Below are 16,515 nucleotides of genomic sequence, written 5' to 3'. Positions count from 1 at the left end.
GATGTTTGTCACAAATATCCATAGGAAACTGACTTTGTGGCAGGGAACTCTAGCCTGTGAAAAAAGAGAATAGTTTCTCAACCACACCACAGGTGGTGGTTCAGTGGTCTAATCTGAGGGTTATTACTTTGCCTGGAGAAAAGCTTGACCTCATTCAAGCATTTTTAGTTTTTTCTCTTCTTCTATTGCTTTGTATTTCTGCACACTTACTACCAGTCTTTTTAATCTAGAACCTGCTTGAATTCTGAATCTGCTACTAGAAAGGCAGGTTCATTGGGGAAAAGCTTTCATTCATTGGGAAGAAACTTTCCAAGGCAATCAAATGGAGAGGAAAAGAATCCTGCTGAGAGGAGTAGATGTAGGCAAAATGCAATAGGAATACTGATATGCTGTATATCAACTTCAACCCAGGGGCATCCCTGGCTATTTGATACAGACTGCTGTATGTGTTGTAGAAGAAAGTGTAGGTTTGTCTCAAGGGCTAAAGACAAATGGAAGACTAGAACTGAAGAGTTTTCAGGGATAAGGAAAGAAGCATGGCTTACAAGTTGGCTTGAGGTAACTCTCAAAAGCACGTGCAGAGGAAACAGAAGTTTACAGAACAGAAGAGATGGCTGGGTAGTAAAAAGCTCATTACCCGTGATTCTGCTAATGGTTTCTGATGTATTTGAAGTTACTGGAAATGTTGCTGGGACACAGTATCCAGCACAGAACTAGGAAATTTTGGAATAATCTCCGCAGTACATTCATTTTAAAAAATATTCTATTAGCAAATGTATGTTTTAAGAAGTATTCAAAAATCCCCTGAAAATGTCTTCATAAACTTGAATTTTTACCCTGATTTTGTAGGTGGAAGAAGTGTATGAAGCAATTCAAACATAATTTGGTTTTTGGTCATAACATCTAAAGAGCAAAGGAAACAGAGGGTTTCTCAGTCTAGCCAGAGGAGGAAGAGTTGTCTTCATTCTCCTTTTGCCAAATAGCTCACAGGGTAAGGAATGCTTTGAAGATATTTTCTCCTACAAGTGTGATGTAACCAGCAAGCTGAAGTAGGGCTGACCAGATTACAAACAAACAACTGAGAAACTCTGGTTTCTAGAGGGTAGGAGTTGTGTGACCTCTCCCAGCAGGTATTACCAGAGATATTGCCTTGCTATATGAACCTGCTTAACTCTTCTGCTCATTCTTCTGGCACAGTGGGGAACAGCTAACTCCCAGGCTTGCAGGTTTGAATTAGAAAGACAGGGAAAACATCCCAGTCTGAACATTTAAATAGTATCCCAAAACATCTGCAGAATAGCAACCAAGACCCTTTGTGGCACCTTTTGGGTAAGAACAGATAGTTTTCAGCTGGTGAGGGAGGACCAGGTGTTCTTCATCTCCTTTAATAACTTTCAGCTGCAGCCAGTGTAGTGAGTGTTGCTGCGTGGGGAGGAGAGCTGCCAGGAGAGTCTTCAGATGCATGCTAGGAGAGGTTAGTTATTTTTTTTTACATTTGCTTTTGTTTAGTTTTCTGTGATTTTTATTTATTTAATTTATTGGGTTTTTTTGAGTGATGGGAAAGTTACTGTCTCTTTTTATGCTATCAAACTGACTTAAGAAGCTCTCTTTAAGGCTCGTTACAGTAGGACAGTACTAGAAGGTTTTCCATTAACAGAGGCTTAAAAATGGCTTAGTCCTTGGCTTTGCTGTATGTTTCTGAAGGCCCGATTCTGTCCTGCATGTGTGTAAATTATTTGAGTCTTTCCAGTGTTTAGATGTAACAGAGAGGGGAAGTTAGCCAGACGTTACATTTTATTTCCCTCCCAGCCCCATGTTTTGTCATTTTTCGTGATTGACTGGAAGGAGTTTAAAGAGGCTGCATTAATATTTAACTGCACTGCAACAAATAATTGATGTTTTTAAAGTTCCCTTTCATTCAGGCTGGTCTGGATTTCCCCATCCTAGTTTATTTTTGATTATAGAATTCATTTTGGTTAAATCATTCCTTTATCTGCAGGATCTGCCCACATTTTGTTAGACTAAATAGCTCCAGAAACCACAGTGTTTTTTCCAATTGCTTTGAATCAAAGTTGCATTAAGGAGAAAAAGGAAAGAAATAAGAAAACCAAAAACTTTTGCTGAAATTGGGCTGGATTTTGTTAATACAAAAACAATTACATTAAGGAGTTTTTAATTTGTAGCTGTGATGCTGTGCTAGTCACCTAAAGTTTCATCTCAGTTTTGAGAAGAGACTATTCTGTTTCTCAGGTTTTCCCCCTTATGGTTTTGTGTGTGCCTATGTCCTGGAAGCTTCCACATGCTCTGTTTGTTTGTGACCCTCTTGATGAACGTCAGTCTCCATTTTATATATATATGGTTTATAAAGCTTGTAGCCTTTGGTGGGTAGAACTACAAGGTCAGAAATGAGAAAAATCTAGCTTATTTTGTCAAACAGAAAAAAAATGTTTATGTTGTTGATGTGTTTGCTGTTGCTGAGTTACTTCAAGCTGACACTTGAGGCAGGTTTATGGAAGTGATTGCTTTAAAAGTCCTTCACCGAGCTTATTTGATCTTATCATTATGTATGCTACCGAACTCTGGATGCTGGGGGAGGGGATTGAAACTTGAAGTCATGCAGTTCTAAAATAGGGTGGCCTTAAGTTTTTTTTTTTGACACTGAAGTCTTTTGCAAATTACTCCAACAATAGGAAGGGTGGTGCAAACTCATTGTAAGACCGCTTTAATTACAACACTTTGTCAAAGAAATGATACGAGTCCCTAAGGTTAGTGAGGAGAAGGATGTTGCAGTGAGATTAGAAAGCTTTTTATTATTTATTTATTTATTTATTAGAATACCCACAACATTACAGTCCTGTGTACGGTGCCAACATGTGGAAGGCTGATATAAATATTTATACAGGTATTTTTCAACTCCAGGCTAGGTTTTGAAACCTTTTGTTCCTGCCAGTAGCTGCATTCAAGTATTATGTGAGAGATTTAGAGGATTGCACCTCAACTCTTAAGAACAGCCAGATGTCATAAGTATGGCACGCCTGTGGTTATGTATTTATTACCTTATTTGCTTCTCAAGTGCTTTTCTAATTCTTCATAAATAAGCATATCAGTTATTCTCTGAAGCTTACAAATCTCACTCATTTTACTGTGTTACCCGGTTAGTTCCTATGTAAGTCTGTATTCCTAACCAATATCCCATGCATTTCTCATACTAATGGTCCTAGTTCTTAAATTACAGAATTTTAGAAACTTTTCTACAGTTTCATGGAGCCACATATAAAATAGTATATCTATTAAAATGATTCCACTCTCTTATTTTGTAAGTGATTACTGCTTTATCCAATTAATAGATTAGTTAGATTACTGAACTATACACTGCACTAATTCTTATAATTTATTCCAGACAAGGAAGAAATGACATTAAATGTGTTTAAGACTATATCTGTAATGCATTAATGTATCAGTAGAGTGAATTCAGGAACCCACCATTCAAAAATTATCTATAAAAACTTCAAATTCACTTATCTTTATAGACTTCTGCTTCTGCATGAAATAATTCTGGATACTGCTTAACCTTTAGTGTTGGCACTCAGAAAGAGGGAAGTGCTAGATGGAAAGTGTTCTGAAGAACTTACTTTCAAAAGATTTGTTGTCTTGAATATTGCTAGATACAGTCCTCTTTGATTACCCCCTTTAATGTAGATCTCAAGTTGGAAAAAGGAATAAAGAATCGTCTTGTACAGTTCATGGTGAGTCTGTGGTTTGCAGGCATTGGCTCTGCCTTGGGGTAACAGTGTAATCTCGTAGAATATCCTGAGTTGGAAGAAATCCACAAGAATAATCTAGTCCAACTCTTGGCTCCTCACAGGATCATTCAAAATTCAAACCATATTTTTGAGAGCGATACCCAGATGCTCCTTGAACTCTGGCAGCCTGAAGCCATGACCACTGCTCTGGGGAGCCTGTTACATGCCTACTGCCCTCTGGTGAGGGCACACACTACCCGACCCTCCCCTGACAGTTCTGTGTAATTCAGTTACATGTAATTAAAATTAGTTTAAATGTGAACAGCAAAAGATTTGAAGCTGAGTAGATTTTGACTACTGACTGTCTTAGGACTCAGTTTGATGCATGGTTGTGCTTTGCTTCACTGCCTAATACAAAGCTGGCTGTTTTGGGTGCATCTAAAAGATACCTGTCATGGCACAATATTAACATTCTTTGTTGAAGTTTCCATCTTATAAACTCCTAATATTGCATTAATCCTGACAATGCTAGTCTTGTCCTTGAGATTAAGTGCTTCTTAAATAGATCTGAATTTGCTTTCTGGATGTTCATTCTTCCATTGTGTTGTGAGTAGCTCCTACTACATGATCAGCCTCTAAGACACTAGTCTCACTCCTGTGGTGCTTACCCTCACTTTCAGCTCTAAGAGCCACCCATTCTGCAGGCTGTTGGTGCCAGCCCATATGTCATCAGCTTATTGTGTGTCAGCCATGTGAAAATTACTGGAAATATTTAGAATTAAGTGCTCCAAACAAAGGGGATAAATGGCTTTGATTTATGTTGTTTATTACTATTCATAACCAGTTATCTTCTATCTATGGAAATATATTTCTAGAACAGTCTTGGATGACTTTTAATAATGGAGTTAGGTGGAAAGAATTAGATATTATATCTTCTTTTCCTCGCTTTTTTTTTTTTTTTTATGTTGGCTCTCAAATGTGGCCCTTGAAGAAGACAGGTGGAAGAACATATTAAGAAAGAAAGATAAAAGCAACACAGCATGGGAACGTTTGACCGAACAAGTTCCAAGATAGATAATGATGACTTTGTATGTTTGACATGTGTAGATTACAGAGAGGGCAAAAGCCTTGGGTGGGGGAGGGAAAGGTGCTATAAGTGGAAATAATGGATTGAAAAATGGTGTAAAATTCTAGACAAAACATCTGGGGAAAAAAAATATCCAAATGGTGAGATGGATCAGACTGCAGAATAGTTTCTCCTGACTAAACCCTGTCATTTGATGTCTTTCTTTATTTTTAAGTAGGGGTGTCAAAAAAAATTGATTGCATATGGGAAAATCTTGTAGAATCATGGATATGTTGACCTGATCCAGAGTTTAAAATATGTTTATAAAGTCAGTAGTTAAATATATACATATATATATATATATATTTGTGATTTATTTTACCACTTAAACTGTAGATTTTAGGAGTTGTAGGTTGCATTGAACTCCAGGAACAAACCCAGAGGGATTGTGACTTATACAGAAGTGTCTGAGTTGTGGGTGAAGTAGGTCTATACCATGAATGCTTTCGCTGTATTCATACTACAATCTGCTTGGATTTGTGCAGCTGCCTCTCAGAGTGCCTTGGTTAGCAAGGGTAGTGCTGTGCTCGTGTGGTTACAGTAGTGGGGAATCCAAAATGTATCAGAAATGTGTGTTCTTTAAATTGGTGGCCTGAAATGATAATTGGAGTTATGCCTGCTTATGTTGGCTGAGTATTAACAAGATCTGATTAGATAAACAGATCAGTGTAATAATGTGTTGAAAGAAATCTTAGGTGTGATATAGAGGAGTCCCACTCTCCCTCCTCCCCCAGTTTCACATCATGCATCAAAAAGAAGGTGACTGTTTCAAACACAGTAAGATCATTTTCCTTCATTCACGTGGTATGCGATGACATAGTTGATTTTAAAGTAATGCCTCTTTCTTATTTTCATGGAAACTATAACAGACACAAGCAGCACAATAATACTATTTAAAAGAGCAGATTCTCAGCTACAAAAAAGCCTCTTTTTCAACATAGTGACTATGTTGTTGTTTTTTTTTGTTTGTTTTTTTAACTGGTGATGAACAAAGGCTTGCATGGGCTGCCCAGGGAGCTAATGGAGTCACTAACCCAGGAGGTGTTCAAGGAATGTTCAGACATTGTGTTGAGGGACATGGTTTAGTGAGAACTATTGGTGATGGATGTGTGGTTGGACCGGATGAACAGAAGGTCTTTTCCAACTTTTGCAACTCTATGATTCTATGCAGTCCTTGTACAAATCTGCACTGTTAGATGTGACTTACTTTTTCACAGCTTCTGTGATGGTGTCGCTGAAAAATAACTCCTACCACCTCTCTGTGCTCATGTTCACTGTTCAGTCTCCACAAACATTCAAGCAAGTATCGAAAATTGTCAATGGGTGACATTTTTTCCATATGGAGTAATTCAGTGCTTCATCTTTGCTTCATCCACACTTCCATGTCAGGCACCATTTGGCAGACTGTCCCTCTGCAGCCATCTCTCATATTCCAGTAACTCTACTGGTGGGAAGGTTCAGCCACTACTCTGGTGTCATGGGCCAACATAATAAAATAGTAGGCATTACTTTTGGAGCAGCTCTGATAGAACTTTCATAAAAGTGTTAAAGAAAAAAGATTGTCAAGAATTATGTTACTCCAGGGTTCCCATTCAAGAGCTTTATACAAAGAAAGAGCTGTCTGCCTTCATCCAGAACGCCTTATGCCTTATTCCTTATGCTTTGAGCACTTTGATACTATTGCTAGTCCTGTGTGGATTTCTTTTTTTAACACATTTTGTCAAGATGTAGACATGGAAAAAAGGGATGTTTTCTTTTTTTTGTCTCTAGTAGAAATTTTTAAACAGTAAGAAATATTTTTATTTTCATAACGCTTTAAGCTACTACCACTCATCTTTTCTTTGCCATGCTTTTTGATGCACTGTTCAGTACTGTCATGTTTTCCTTTCCTTGTCATTGTTGTCCCAGTGAATATGCAGGCTTTTGTGTGTGCATATATATATTTCTTCAGTTTGGTGTGTATGTCTCTAGAAAGGACTTTGGTTCTAGTTATCCAACTTGGCTTTTCTGAAGATCTCAGCACATGGCATATACTGACATATTGGTCCACCTACTAATCTAGAAGTTAAGAGGTAGTTCCTGCATTTGAATAAGAAAGAATTATTTACATTTTTTGAAAACAAACAACAACTCACTGAAGTTAAAGTCTGTAGTGTGATATTTCTGAAGGGTTGGTTCAGGAAAACAGAAGAAAAATAACTAGTTGTCACCACAAGAAGAGGATTGACTTTTATAGTAAGGAAAAACAGTCTCTGTGTCGACATTCTTTAGGCTATTTTTTCTTTTTTCTCTCACAGGCATGACTTCCATGCCACATACCATAAGCAGTCCAACCCCACTAACAAACCACATTTTGGAATTGATCTATTTGGTTCTCCAGTGTCACGCACAATGGGAACAATGTAATAAAAACTCTAATCTCCATCTGAAATTGGCATCTCATCTTACTCAAGAATATTTTTATTTTCCTTTGGACCCCCATGAAAATAAAGTTTGGAGGAAAATGAACTTCAGGAAAAAGCTGGAGGTTGTTCATCATTTGAATGATATGAACTCTGTTATAATAGGTTGATGTGAATCAGTGTGCAGCTCTGGTATAAACTTTTTTTTTTTTTTTAAATATAAATACTTCAGTTGTTTGTTACCACTAGAAGAAGAGATTAATTTACAAATTGTTCATCCTTCCTGTTCATCATTCCAGAACTGCTAGTCCACTTGTCTCTAGCTACTGTGTGCAATTACTGTACAGGCTGCCAGGAAGAGAAGCATAATGAAATAGCGTGTTCTTCAATTAACGATGGCAGGTCAAATGGAAACTATTAATAAGAAAACATTTCTTAGTTGGTCTTGTCCAGAACACACAAAGTGTGTTTAGGAACAAAAACAGAGGCACTCCTCTGGAGCTTGTTGCAGGTCACAGCTATTTGAAACAACCTGCTTAGGGTAAGAGATAACCCTTACAAAATGTAGCTCTCTGCTAGAAAATACAAGTTTGGTTCCCTAATGCTTTATTAATTAACATGCAAGTTTTCTTGTATTTATCTTCCCAAATGCCTGGAGATAACAAGGTGCTGTTTTTGATAGCCTCATGAAGAGAAGAAAGAGATGTAGAGATGTCATAAAAGACTGTGAGAGCAGGGAATGGGAACAAAGCAAGTTCCAGCATTTGTAGCTCAGACGTGTTACCAGTTTCTCTCTTTGTCTGTCTGCTCTTTCTTCCTGTAGGAGAAAGCAATAGCACAGGTAACATTGGTACTTTGGTTTGGACCCAGTGCTTTATCTTGATATACCTTGATTGTGTGTATTCTGTGGTAGCTCCCACAATGGAGACAATTTGGAATGCTTTAAAATACCAACTGAATGTCAATTTTAAGTGACAAATACCAATGCCTGTAAACTTGTCATGGGCCAAATAGAACTGTCCTAGAAGCATAAAGGCTTATTTGCAAGGGATGGAAGGTCAGAGGATTGGAGCATGACATTAAAAAGACATTTCAGCTTCTGAGTCAGGAAGAGACCTTTTTATGTTCTCTGCTGGACACTGGTCCCTTTTGCATAAAATACAGCAGTGTCAGTTTGTGCAATTGTTTAAGACATGGGCTTATGACAGAAAGTGAAGACTACATCTGAGGGAGAAAAGAGCGTATACTGTTGTATTCATTGACTCAGGAGCTGCTACCCTCCTCTCTGCCTTTCCAGTTTCACACACCTATCATCTTCCATCTCATTCCAGCTTTCAGGCTGGTGGTCTGTCCTCTTCCTGATACCCTTCTCTTTGCTGGAGCTCTTGCTGTACCAGGAAGAACTCACTGGGGAATCTATCTTGAATTTGTAGAAAAAGACAACTCTGTTGCCTTTTTTATTCTTTTTCTAGCTGTCTACTTAAAACTTGCTAACACGAGTGCTAACAGTTTTGAATGACATTTCTGTTCTGTGGTTACATGTATGAAACTTTCTGTATTTGGCATTAAGCTTGTGTAGGGCCCAGAGTCTGCTCTGTGAGATGTTTTGGAAGCTAAGTAAATATTGTTATATTTCATGTCTAAAAGCTGGATCTAAGTATGTCCTTCCTACTGTCATATGTAGCTATTGTTTCTCTTTAAGTTTTCTCTAATTAGTGTGTGATTTGCTTAATTTGAATTTTTAAAGTGAATAAAGGGATCTTTTTTTTGGTTGGATACTACTGAGCAATTATATACTAGTAACTACCTACATACAAATCCTAGAGGTAGAAAGGGTAGCAAACGATATTTTTGTAGATGAAAAATTCTATTTCTGATTATTCACCCGCAACATAAAATTGTAGGTCAACCGTGGAAAATGAAATCAAGAGTGCCCACATGAGGCTTTTCTAACAAAATCTTACCAGAAGCATCTCTTCTGTGGCTTGAATAACAAACTTTTTCTTTGTGGGTTAATTTTCAGTTTGTTGGTTTGTTTTTGCTTTTAAATAATTACAATTGCACCATTCTATCAGATAAGAAAAAATCCACATGCATTTTTAAGAACCTCTCTCTTTTTTCTTTTTCTTTTTTAAGGAATCTATTTTAATCTGCAGAATAATAGATGACCCAACTTACCACCCTTGTATCTGAAAAATTCATCTGCTTATAATTTTTGCATTATAATGCAAATTAGTCAAATGGCCTAAATTATTTGAGTGATCTGTAACAACCTCTAAATATTTGTTTGTTCCTTTAGCTTATTCATGGCGTTATGTTGGATTATGTGGTGTTTCAGTTTGATTGAATAACACTTCATAACTGTGGAAACTGCAGTATTTCAATTCATCAGAAAAAAATTCTTTCTACTGTGATGCCTGCCAGCCTTTATTTCTTAACGTTTTTATTAACCTCTAGCAAATGACTGACAAGATGCACCTTAGATTTATTTTAAAACATTTCATCCGTGATGAAAAACTGTAGATTAACTTTGCTGTCCAAGGTGCATCACTTTAATCAGAGCCACTGACAGTTAAAATGAGTAGTGATTCATCAAAAGATTTTCAGCAAAATAAAGACATTTACAGTGGCTTAACTCCAAAAGCATTGTTGTCCTTGCAGCTGTTGTTTTGCTCTGTTTCTTTTTTCTTTTTTTTTTTCCAAGAGCCATATTACGTGCAGATATGACACTTGAAGATTCAGGAAGAATTGACGCTTCACTTATTAGGAATGTCTCTGCTTTTCCATTACTAAATATTATACTATGTTCAGAGCTGTAGGAAAAAAATACACTTGGATAAGCGTACATCAGAGCGTATGATTAATGAAAAGCCAAGAACAAATGTTAATGCTTCCCTGAGTAGGGAATGAGTCTGACAAGCTTATCTGATGTTTGCCTTCTCTTTACCTCCTGGGATTTGGATATTATTGCTTACAAATCTTTTCTTTTTACTTGGTTATTGCAATAGTGATTGTTCAGTGATTGAAGTGGGGATTGTTTATCTTGTGTATGACTGGGTTGTTTGTAATTACTCCAGGGGAAACTGCTGGAAACGTGGAGGGTGGAGGGGTTCTGGGAACACTCCAGTGAATAGGCTCCAGATGCCCAAGAAGGACTCCACACTAGAGTTCTCCTATGAGGGAAAATTGTTCCTGGGTTCTGTGCTCTGCACAGGATGGGTCTACTCAGTGGGACGGACTCAAACTGTAATATCAGAACCACGTTTTCTAATAGTCTTGTATACATTGAAGTATGATATGCGTGGGAGAAAAATACATGGTGGAGATGGACAAATGCCAAGTTCAGGCAAGGTCCCAATCTAGAAGTGCTTTGAGGGTCTCAGGAGTAGAAAATGGGTGTGCTACTGATGGGCAAGCAAAGGGCTTGGTTTTTATCATTGATCTTTCTACTTCAGTCAATATCAGTACCAATAAAACAGATATTATTTGTGTTAATGCTGCTAGGACAATTGACATTCTTCACATTCTACTAATTGCTCGAGCTGTGCTACCCATGCTAAAGTCAGTCCTCAGAATACAGGTGTTGAAGTGTTTTCTCTGTTACTGCTGTTACAGAAATTAGGGCTAAAAAACATATAAGAATGTAATCCATTTGTTCCTGTATTCCAAAACAAAGTAGGCGATACCTAAAAGCAGTAAGCACTGCTGGGAGTGGAAATGGTACCATTTCCTACAGTCTTTTTCAGTTCTGTACGTTATCCTCCTGGCAGATATACACCAAACTTCATATGTTGGGTAGTATTCACAATTATAAATGTCAGTGAGGCTCCTTATTATGGTATCCACTCACAAAAATTAAAACTAAATTAAAATGTCAGTTGCTGATAAATCATATTGAAAAGCAGGGTTTCTCTCTTTTAAGTGTAAGTTTATTCTATTGACAAGTTTCCCGTATCTTGTAAATGCATATAATACTGAGCTTTGTCTAATTCTTGCTGTACTTGTAATTGAAACTTGTATTCCTCCCTCCATCTTTCGGGCATGTTTGTGACCAAAAATTTCAATCCATTCACTCTGTGAGCCTGCATCTCCAGCTATATAGCCCAGTTTTCCTCAAAATAATCTGTTGAGATACCTGAGAAAAATAGGATAGCTAAGGATCACAGTAACTGGAATAAATAACAATGACAGAAAAAACATAAAGAAAATGTGAAAAGGCTTATTTGTACAAAATCAGATGGGTGCTGCTGATCTGTGCAGTACGTTGAGCAGCTAACATTTTACCAAGGCTGGAAGAATTGTTATCTCAGTGTACAGTTACTACGATACATTTTTATTATACACAAAATATATCTCAGGATAAGAGAAATCTTTATTTCATTTTGTGATTAATGTTCCATGTGGTTTTGTTTTGTTATTTTTTCTTTATTTATTTATAGATTTTAGGCAGCTGGAAGTAGATAATAAAAATTACATTTAAACTAAAATAAGGCTTGTAATGTAAAGTTGCATCCAGGAACGCTTGTGTAACCTGTTTTCCTCTCTGTATCCTAGAAAGAAACATTTCCCCCCTCCTAGCCCCCCATCCCAAAAACAAGATTGTCTTCTTGTGTTCATTCTAATTATACTTTCCGGGGCATTTCCGCCACCCCTCTCCACCCTCCACCCCTTTTCTCCCCCCCCCCCCCCCCCCACTTATTATATGACGAAGATTTCATTGTTACCTGTAATAAAATAATGATGGTTCATCTCCATCAGCAATACTAGGTTAAATTTCACAATTAGAATCTTTTGCTAAACATGATAGTGATTGTGCACTGCTGACCTTTTGTATATCAATACACATATACAAACTATATATACACTGTTCAATAAATTATGGCTTATTTGAAATTTAGCATTTTACTGTCATTTCCCAATTTTACCTGTCAAAACTCTACTGCAGCTAGCCTTTTTACTTCACTGTATTTTGATTATTCAAATGTATCTACAAGAAAATGATAGAGTGTATGTAAAAATGTGGTCATAGATTGGTCAGTGATGTAGAGTCCTACAGAATTCTAAAGAGCTGGAATTTTTCAACCGTCTTATTACTTCTGGCTTCTTGGTCATTTGTGTTACATAATATGGCAGTAAAGAAACAAAATAGGGCACAACCAATCTCCTGCCTTGCTGCACAAAATTCACTGGTTGAAAATGGTCAGATTATTGTCGATCACTATTAGGCACTGTCATTCTATTGAAAGTATAATATTAAGAAACAGCTTTTTAGCAAGAAAGACTCAAAGAAGCTCCATCTGAAGTCTGAATAAAGGAGCTGGAACTGGAAACATTCATCTGAGAATACCAGCTGTTCAGATCTTTGGCTGTATTGGCTTGGTCCAGCTTAGCAGCACTGGTGCATGGATAACATAATTCTCCGGCTGTTTTAGAATAATCTGGAGGGAAGCAGTACACTAAATTGGAGACAGATGGATAGCTAGACATTTAATCATTGAATATTTTGTGTAGCAGATTCAAGTAAGGTAACATGAAGATTTTGTTTTCACTGAAGACCTAGAAACCAAATGGCTAATGGTGATGAGTTATATTTTTATTTTTTTTCTGCAACTATTTTCTTTTTGCTTTTTTTTCTTCTTTGATGTGAATTTTGCTTTGCAAAAGGATTTTTAAGCTATTTCATCCATGTCTTCAGTATGGATAGGAGTCTCTTCCATCTGATCACATCCGTTATGTTTAAAAAGCATGAGGAGATTGTATGATCTCTGACATTTTCTAGCAAGGTATTGTGCTCTATTTTATTAAATTAAACAGGTGAGCAGTCCAGGCTGTGTTAAGTAAACAATATGTGACCAGCTGAAAGGTCCATAACTCAGTGAAACAGTAAGATTAAAATGGAAGAGATAAGAATGTGACTTAGATGTATGGAGTGTCAAGGCCTATATTAAAAGTTATCTGCAATGCACAGCAAATATTCCAAAGCAGCAATAGATGTTCTTCTGAGTGTCAGTTGTTATCACCTCTTTTCCCGCTTAAAGTGCTTGAGTGTTGCTGTTTAGCAGTGTTTGGCAAAGATTCTGATGTTTGGGGTGTTACTTCACTTTTGGAGATCCTTGCTTGCTGAGCCTGGTTTGAGGGAAGGGTGTGGATGCTTGGTTGTTGTTTTTTTTTTTTTTTTTCTTATGTACTTCATGTGTGTGCAGGAAATTAGAGTAAAAACTTTCAATAATTTGTCATCTTTGAAAGTTATGACTTTTAATCCACTAGAAAATATGATATTTTCTATTGTCGCTCTAATGTGCATGGGGTTAGTTATGCAGCATAAACATTTTGAATCCTCAGAAACATTTGTACCAAAAGGTTGTGTGTGTGTATATATCTATCTATATACATATATATAGATAGATATATACACACACATATTTCAGAACATATTTCTACTTTTACTTAGGAATTTGCAGCCTAGAAATAGTATTAAATGGCTGTCCTTCTCTTTCTAGGTACACCCCCTTAATGGATTTATATTCAGTGTAGTAGTTTGAAAGCATGTTTTTTCAGTTGAGGTTGATGACAGATCATCAGGTAGAGAGTAGTGGTACCTTACATAGTGGTAAAAAGGACTTTCTGAAGAAAGAAGGAAATTTAGACATAAGTGGATTCATCAATTAATCTGCCAGGATATTCAGTAATTTATGTTGTCCAAATATTCAGGGTAAAGTGCAGTAGCATTCGTTAGGTATACAAATTACTTGTGTCAACTGACCTAGACTGATCAATATGTCACCATAGACAGTCTAGTGTGTAGTTGTGTTTGCAACTGTAAGCTGTACACTAGAATGTAAATGGTGAGGGACCATGTGGAAAACATTAAATGTCTGTATGGGAACCTACTAACCTGTATCATTTAGACTAATGCCTTGTGCTAGTTACCCTGTAGAAAATTGCTCTTGCCAATATAAAATCAAAATGAAAAGGCTAGGATTGTTTCCTAGAGACAAGATGTTAAAAAGAACTGCAACAATTAAATTAAAAAAGGTTCAGGGAGGGTAGTGCAGCATGGAAACATTCACGAACTTTTGAGAAAGCAGATTCCAAACTGATGTTTGGAACTGATGTACATAAGCCATGACATTAGTATCCGATATGAAACTAAATTCTAAGGCAATAATTTCCTTTTAATCTAACTAAAAATGAGATGAAGTAATTGATCTGGGATCTGATACAACCTCCAACTTCCATAGTTGGACTATGATCTTGGAGGCTTTTTCCTAACTTCACAGTTCTATGATTTCAGTTTACTTACTGTCAATGTTCCATTGGTAGCTGTGGGATCTAGGCCTACAGGAATGAGAAAAAATGCATGACATTTTTGTAAGTAAAAAGAAAAAATATCTGTCTTAACAGCTTTCAATCCTATTGTAACACAAGATTAGAGAGCTAAATGGGCTCAAATAGGCACTTTCTTGTTAGGCTTCCTGCTTCACAGACAAAACACCAATGAAAAGAAAATGAATTGAGCTTTTGCTACCTTATTGCATTTTCCTAGAAGACTTGTTTATAAAGTTAACATTATGCTATTAATAATTATAACTTCTAGTCATAAAGCACCTCCAATCGAGCAGTTTAGTTTGCAACCATAAAATCTATATATAAATGCTTTATTCCCTTGGTTTGATAACTTTTTTCTGTTACGTAATCCCTTAATGGTCAAGGTTGTACTCTAAGTACTGGAGGCAGACAACAAAAATTACCTAATAGCAGGTTTATTAGATAGTGTTGTGGAAAACATAAGAGCATCATTTGGGATTTTTTCAGCTTTCTACAGACTTTGGGCTGCAATATACTTCTCTGTTGACTCAGTTTATGTGAAAAATAGCATTGGTGTAGTGTCAGTGTTATAATAATGCAGCAATTATGTAGTTAGGTTTAGTAATGTATAATCTTACAGCCACATTCCTGGAAAGAAAGGAAATATAAAACATATTTCATTGTACCACATTGCAAATACTAGGTCAAATTTTTTCATGTAGACTCATGTGTCTATTTGTGTTCACTGAAGTTCATCTTTACATCATCAGCCTCTGCACTTTGTTTATTAAAGAATACATAGTAGTGTTGTCAAGATTGATGTGAATCAGCTTGTGCCATTTGCATTCAAAATTGGCCATCAACCTTGAGAACTTCTAATTGTTCTCCAAACCAGCAGGAAGTCAACAGAAGAGAAAAAGCTCACATCAGAACTCCACTCTTTTACTTCTCTTCAGAATATTCTCATTCTGCATGATTTCCGGTCTTTTGTTCTTCAGATACTGTCTGAACACCAAAATGGTAGTGAACAGGTTGTGGTCTGTGTCATTCAGAACATATTCATTTGTCTACCTTATGTTGTTCTGTAGAACATCTCATCTCCTTGCTGCTTAGTTCTCTGCTCTTTCATTAAGAATAATTAGATTTGGCCCCAAACAGTTTTCATATTGTTACAAAAAACTTGTTTCTGCTGTTTATGACCAGGGTTTCACTACATTCTGTGCATGGATACATTTTGGAAGTCAAGCTGGAATTAGTGACAGTGGGCTGAGAGACCCAGGTTTTATTCTTCCTGTCCTTAGGCAGAAGGTTTGAAGTAGTGGAAAACTAATAAAGGCAGAACAAAGAAGCCAGATGTTCTAAAGCGGAGTAGAGGAGATTCAAAAATGCTTTCAACAGGAGGAGAGAAGATAGAGGATTGCTTATATGATGAGAGGTGATTTTGGTGATGAAGGTCAAAGACAGCAAGCTAAGCTGAGCTGAAACAATTCTGTCAGAGTACAAATCCTGGAGCAGTCTAGGTGGTTTCACATCCACTGGGGACTTGCTTGAAAATCATTTAGTGTAGTAAGTAATGGTGAATGTGTTTTGAATCTTACATGAGGCATTATTTATATATCTGGCTGGTTATACATGCAAGGCCATCCAAAGCAGCAAAATGGCCCAGAGGAAAATATTCCAGTTTCTTCCACGAGAACAGGTTTGTGGAAGAAAGTTAGCTGCAAGTTCAAAGTCCTTTGTAGGATGACATCTCAGAAAAGAATCCATGCCACGGAAACAAAATGGTGAATACCACAGAGTATCCTACCCTACACCTGGGGAGTTTCAAAGTGTTTACTACCCTATAATCTGACAAATTCAACAGTGTTATAGAGACAATCCTTCAAGTTTTCATGAGTGCCAATGTAATGTTTGTGTAGAGAAATATTAATAAAAA

General features: G+C 36.8%; 1 protein-coding gene across 1 annotated transcript in view; it reads left to right on the top strand.

The window, feature by feature from the left end:
* Window positions 1-1,434: 1,434 nt before the first annotated feature.
* The window catches only part of DKK2 (dickkopf WNT signaling pathway inhibitor 2), a 109,841-nt gene continuing 94,760 nt past the window's right edge, over window positions 1,435-16,515 (top strand). Inside the window, exon 1 of the mRNA XM_072336197.1 lies at window positions 1,435-1,474. Within this exon, the coding sequence (XP_072192298.1) occupies window positions 1,459-1,474 (16 nt within the window). The 5' untranslated portion in view covers window positions 1,435-1,458. The remainder of the gene's footprint in view (window positions 1,475-16,515) is intronic.

The sequence above is a fragment of the Excalfactoria chinensis genome, chromosome 4, assembly GCF_039878825.1.
Source record: "Excalfactoria chinensis isolate bCotChi1 chromosome 4, bCotChi1.hap2, whole genome shotgun sequence".
NCBI classification, from domain to species: Eukaryota; Metazoa; Chordata; class Aves; order Galliformes; family Phasianidae; genus Excalfactoria; species Excalfactoria chinensis.
This window is presented reverse-complemented; position numbering and strand designations above follow the sequence as displayed.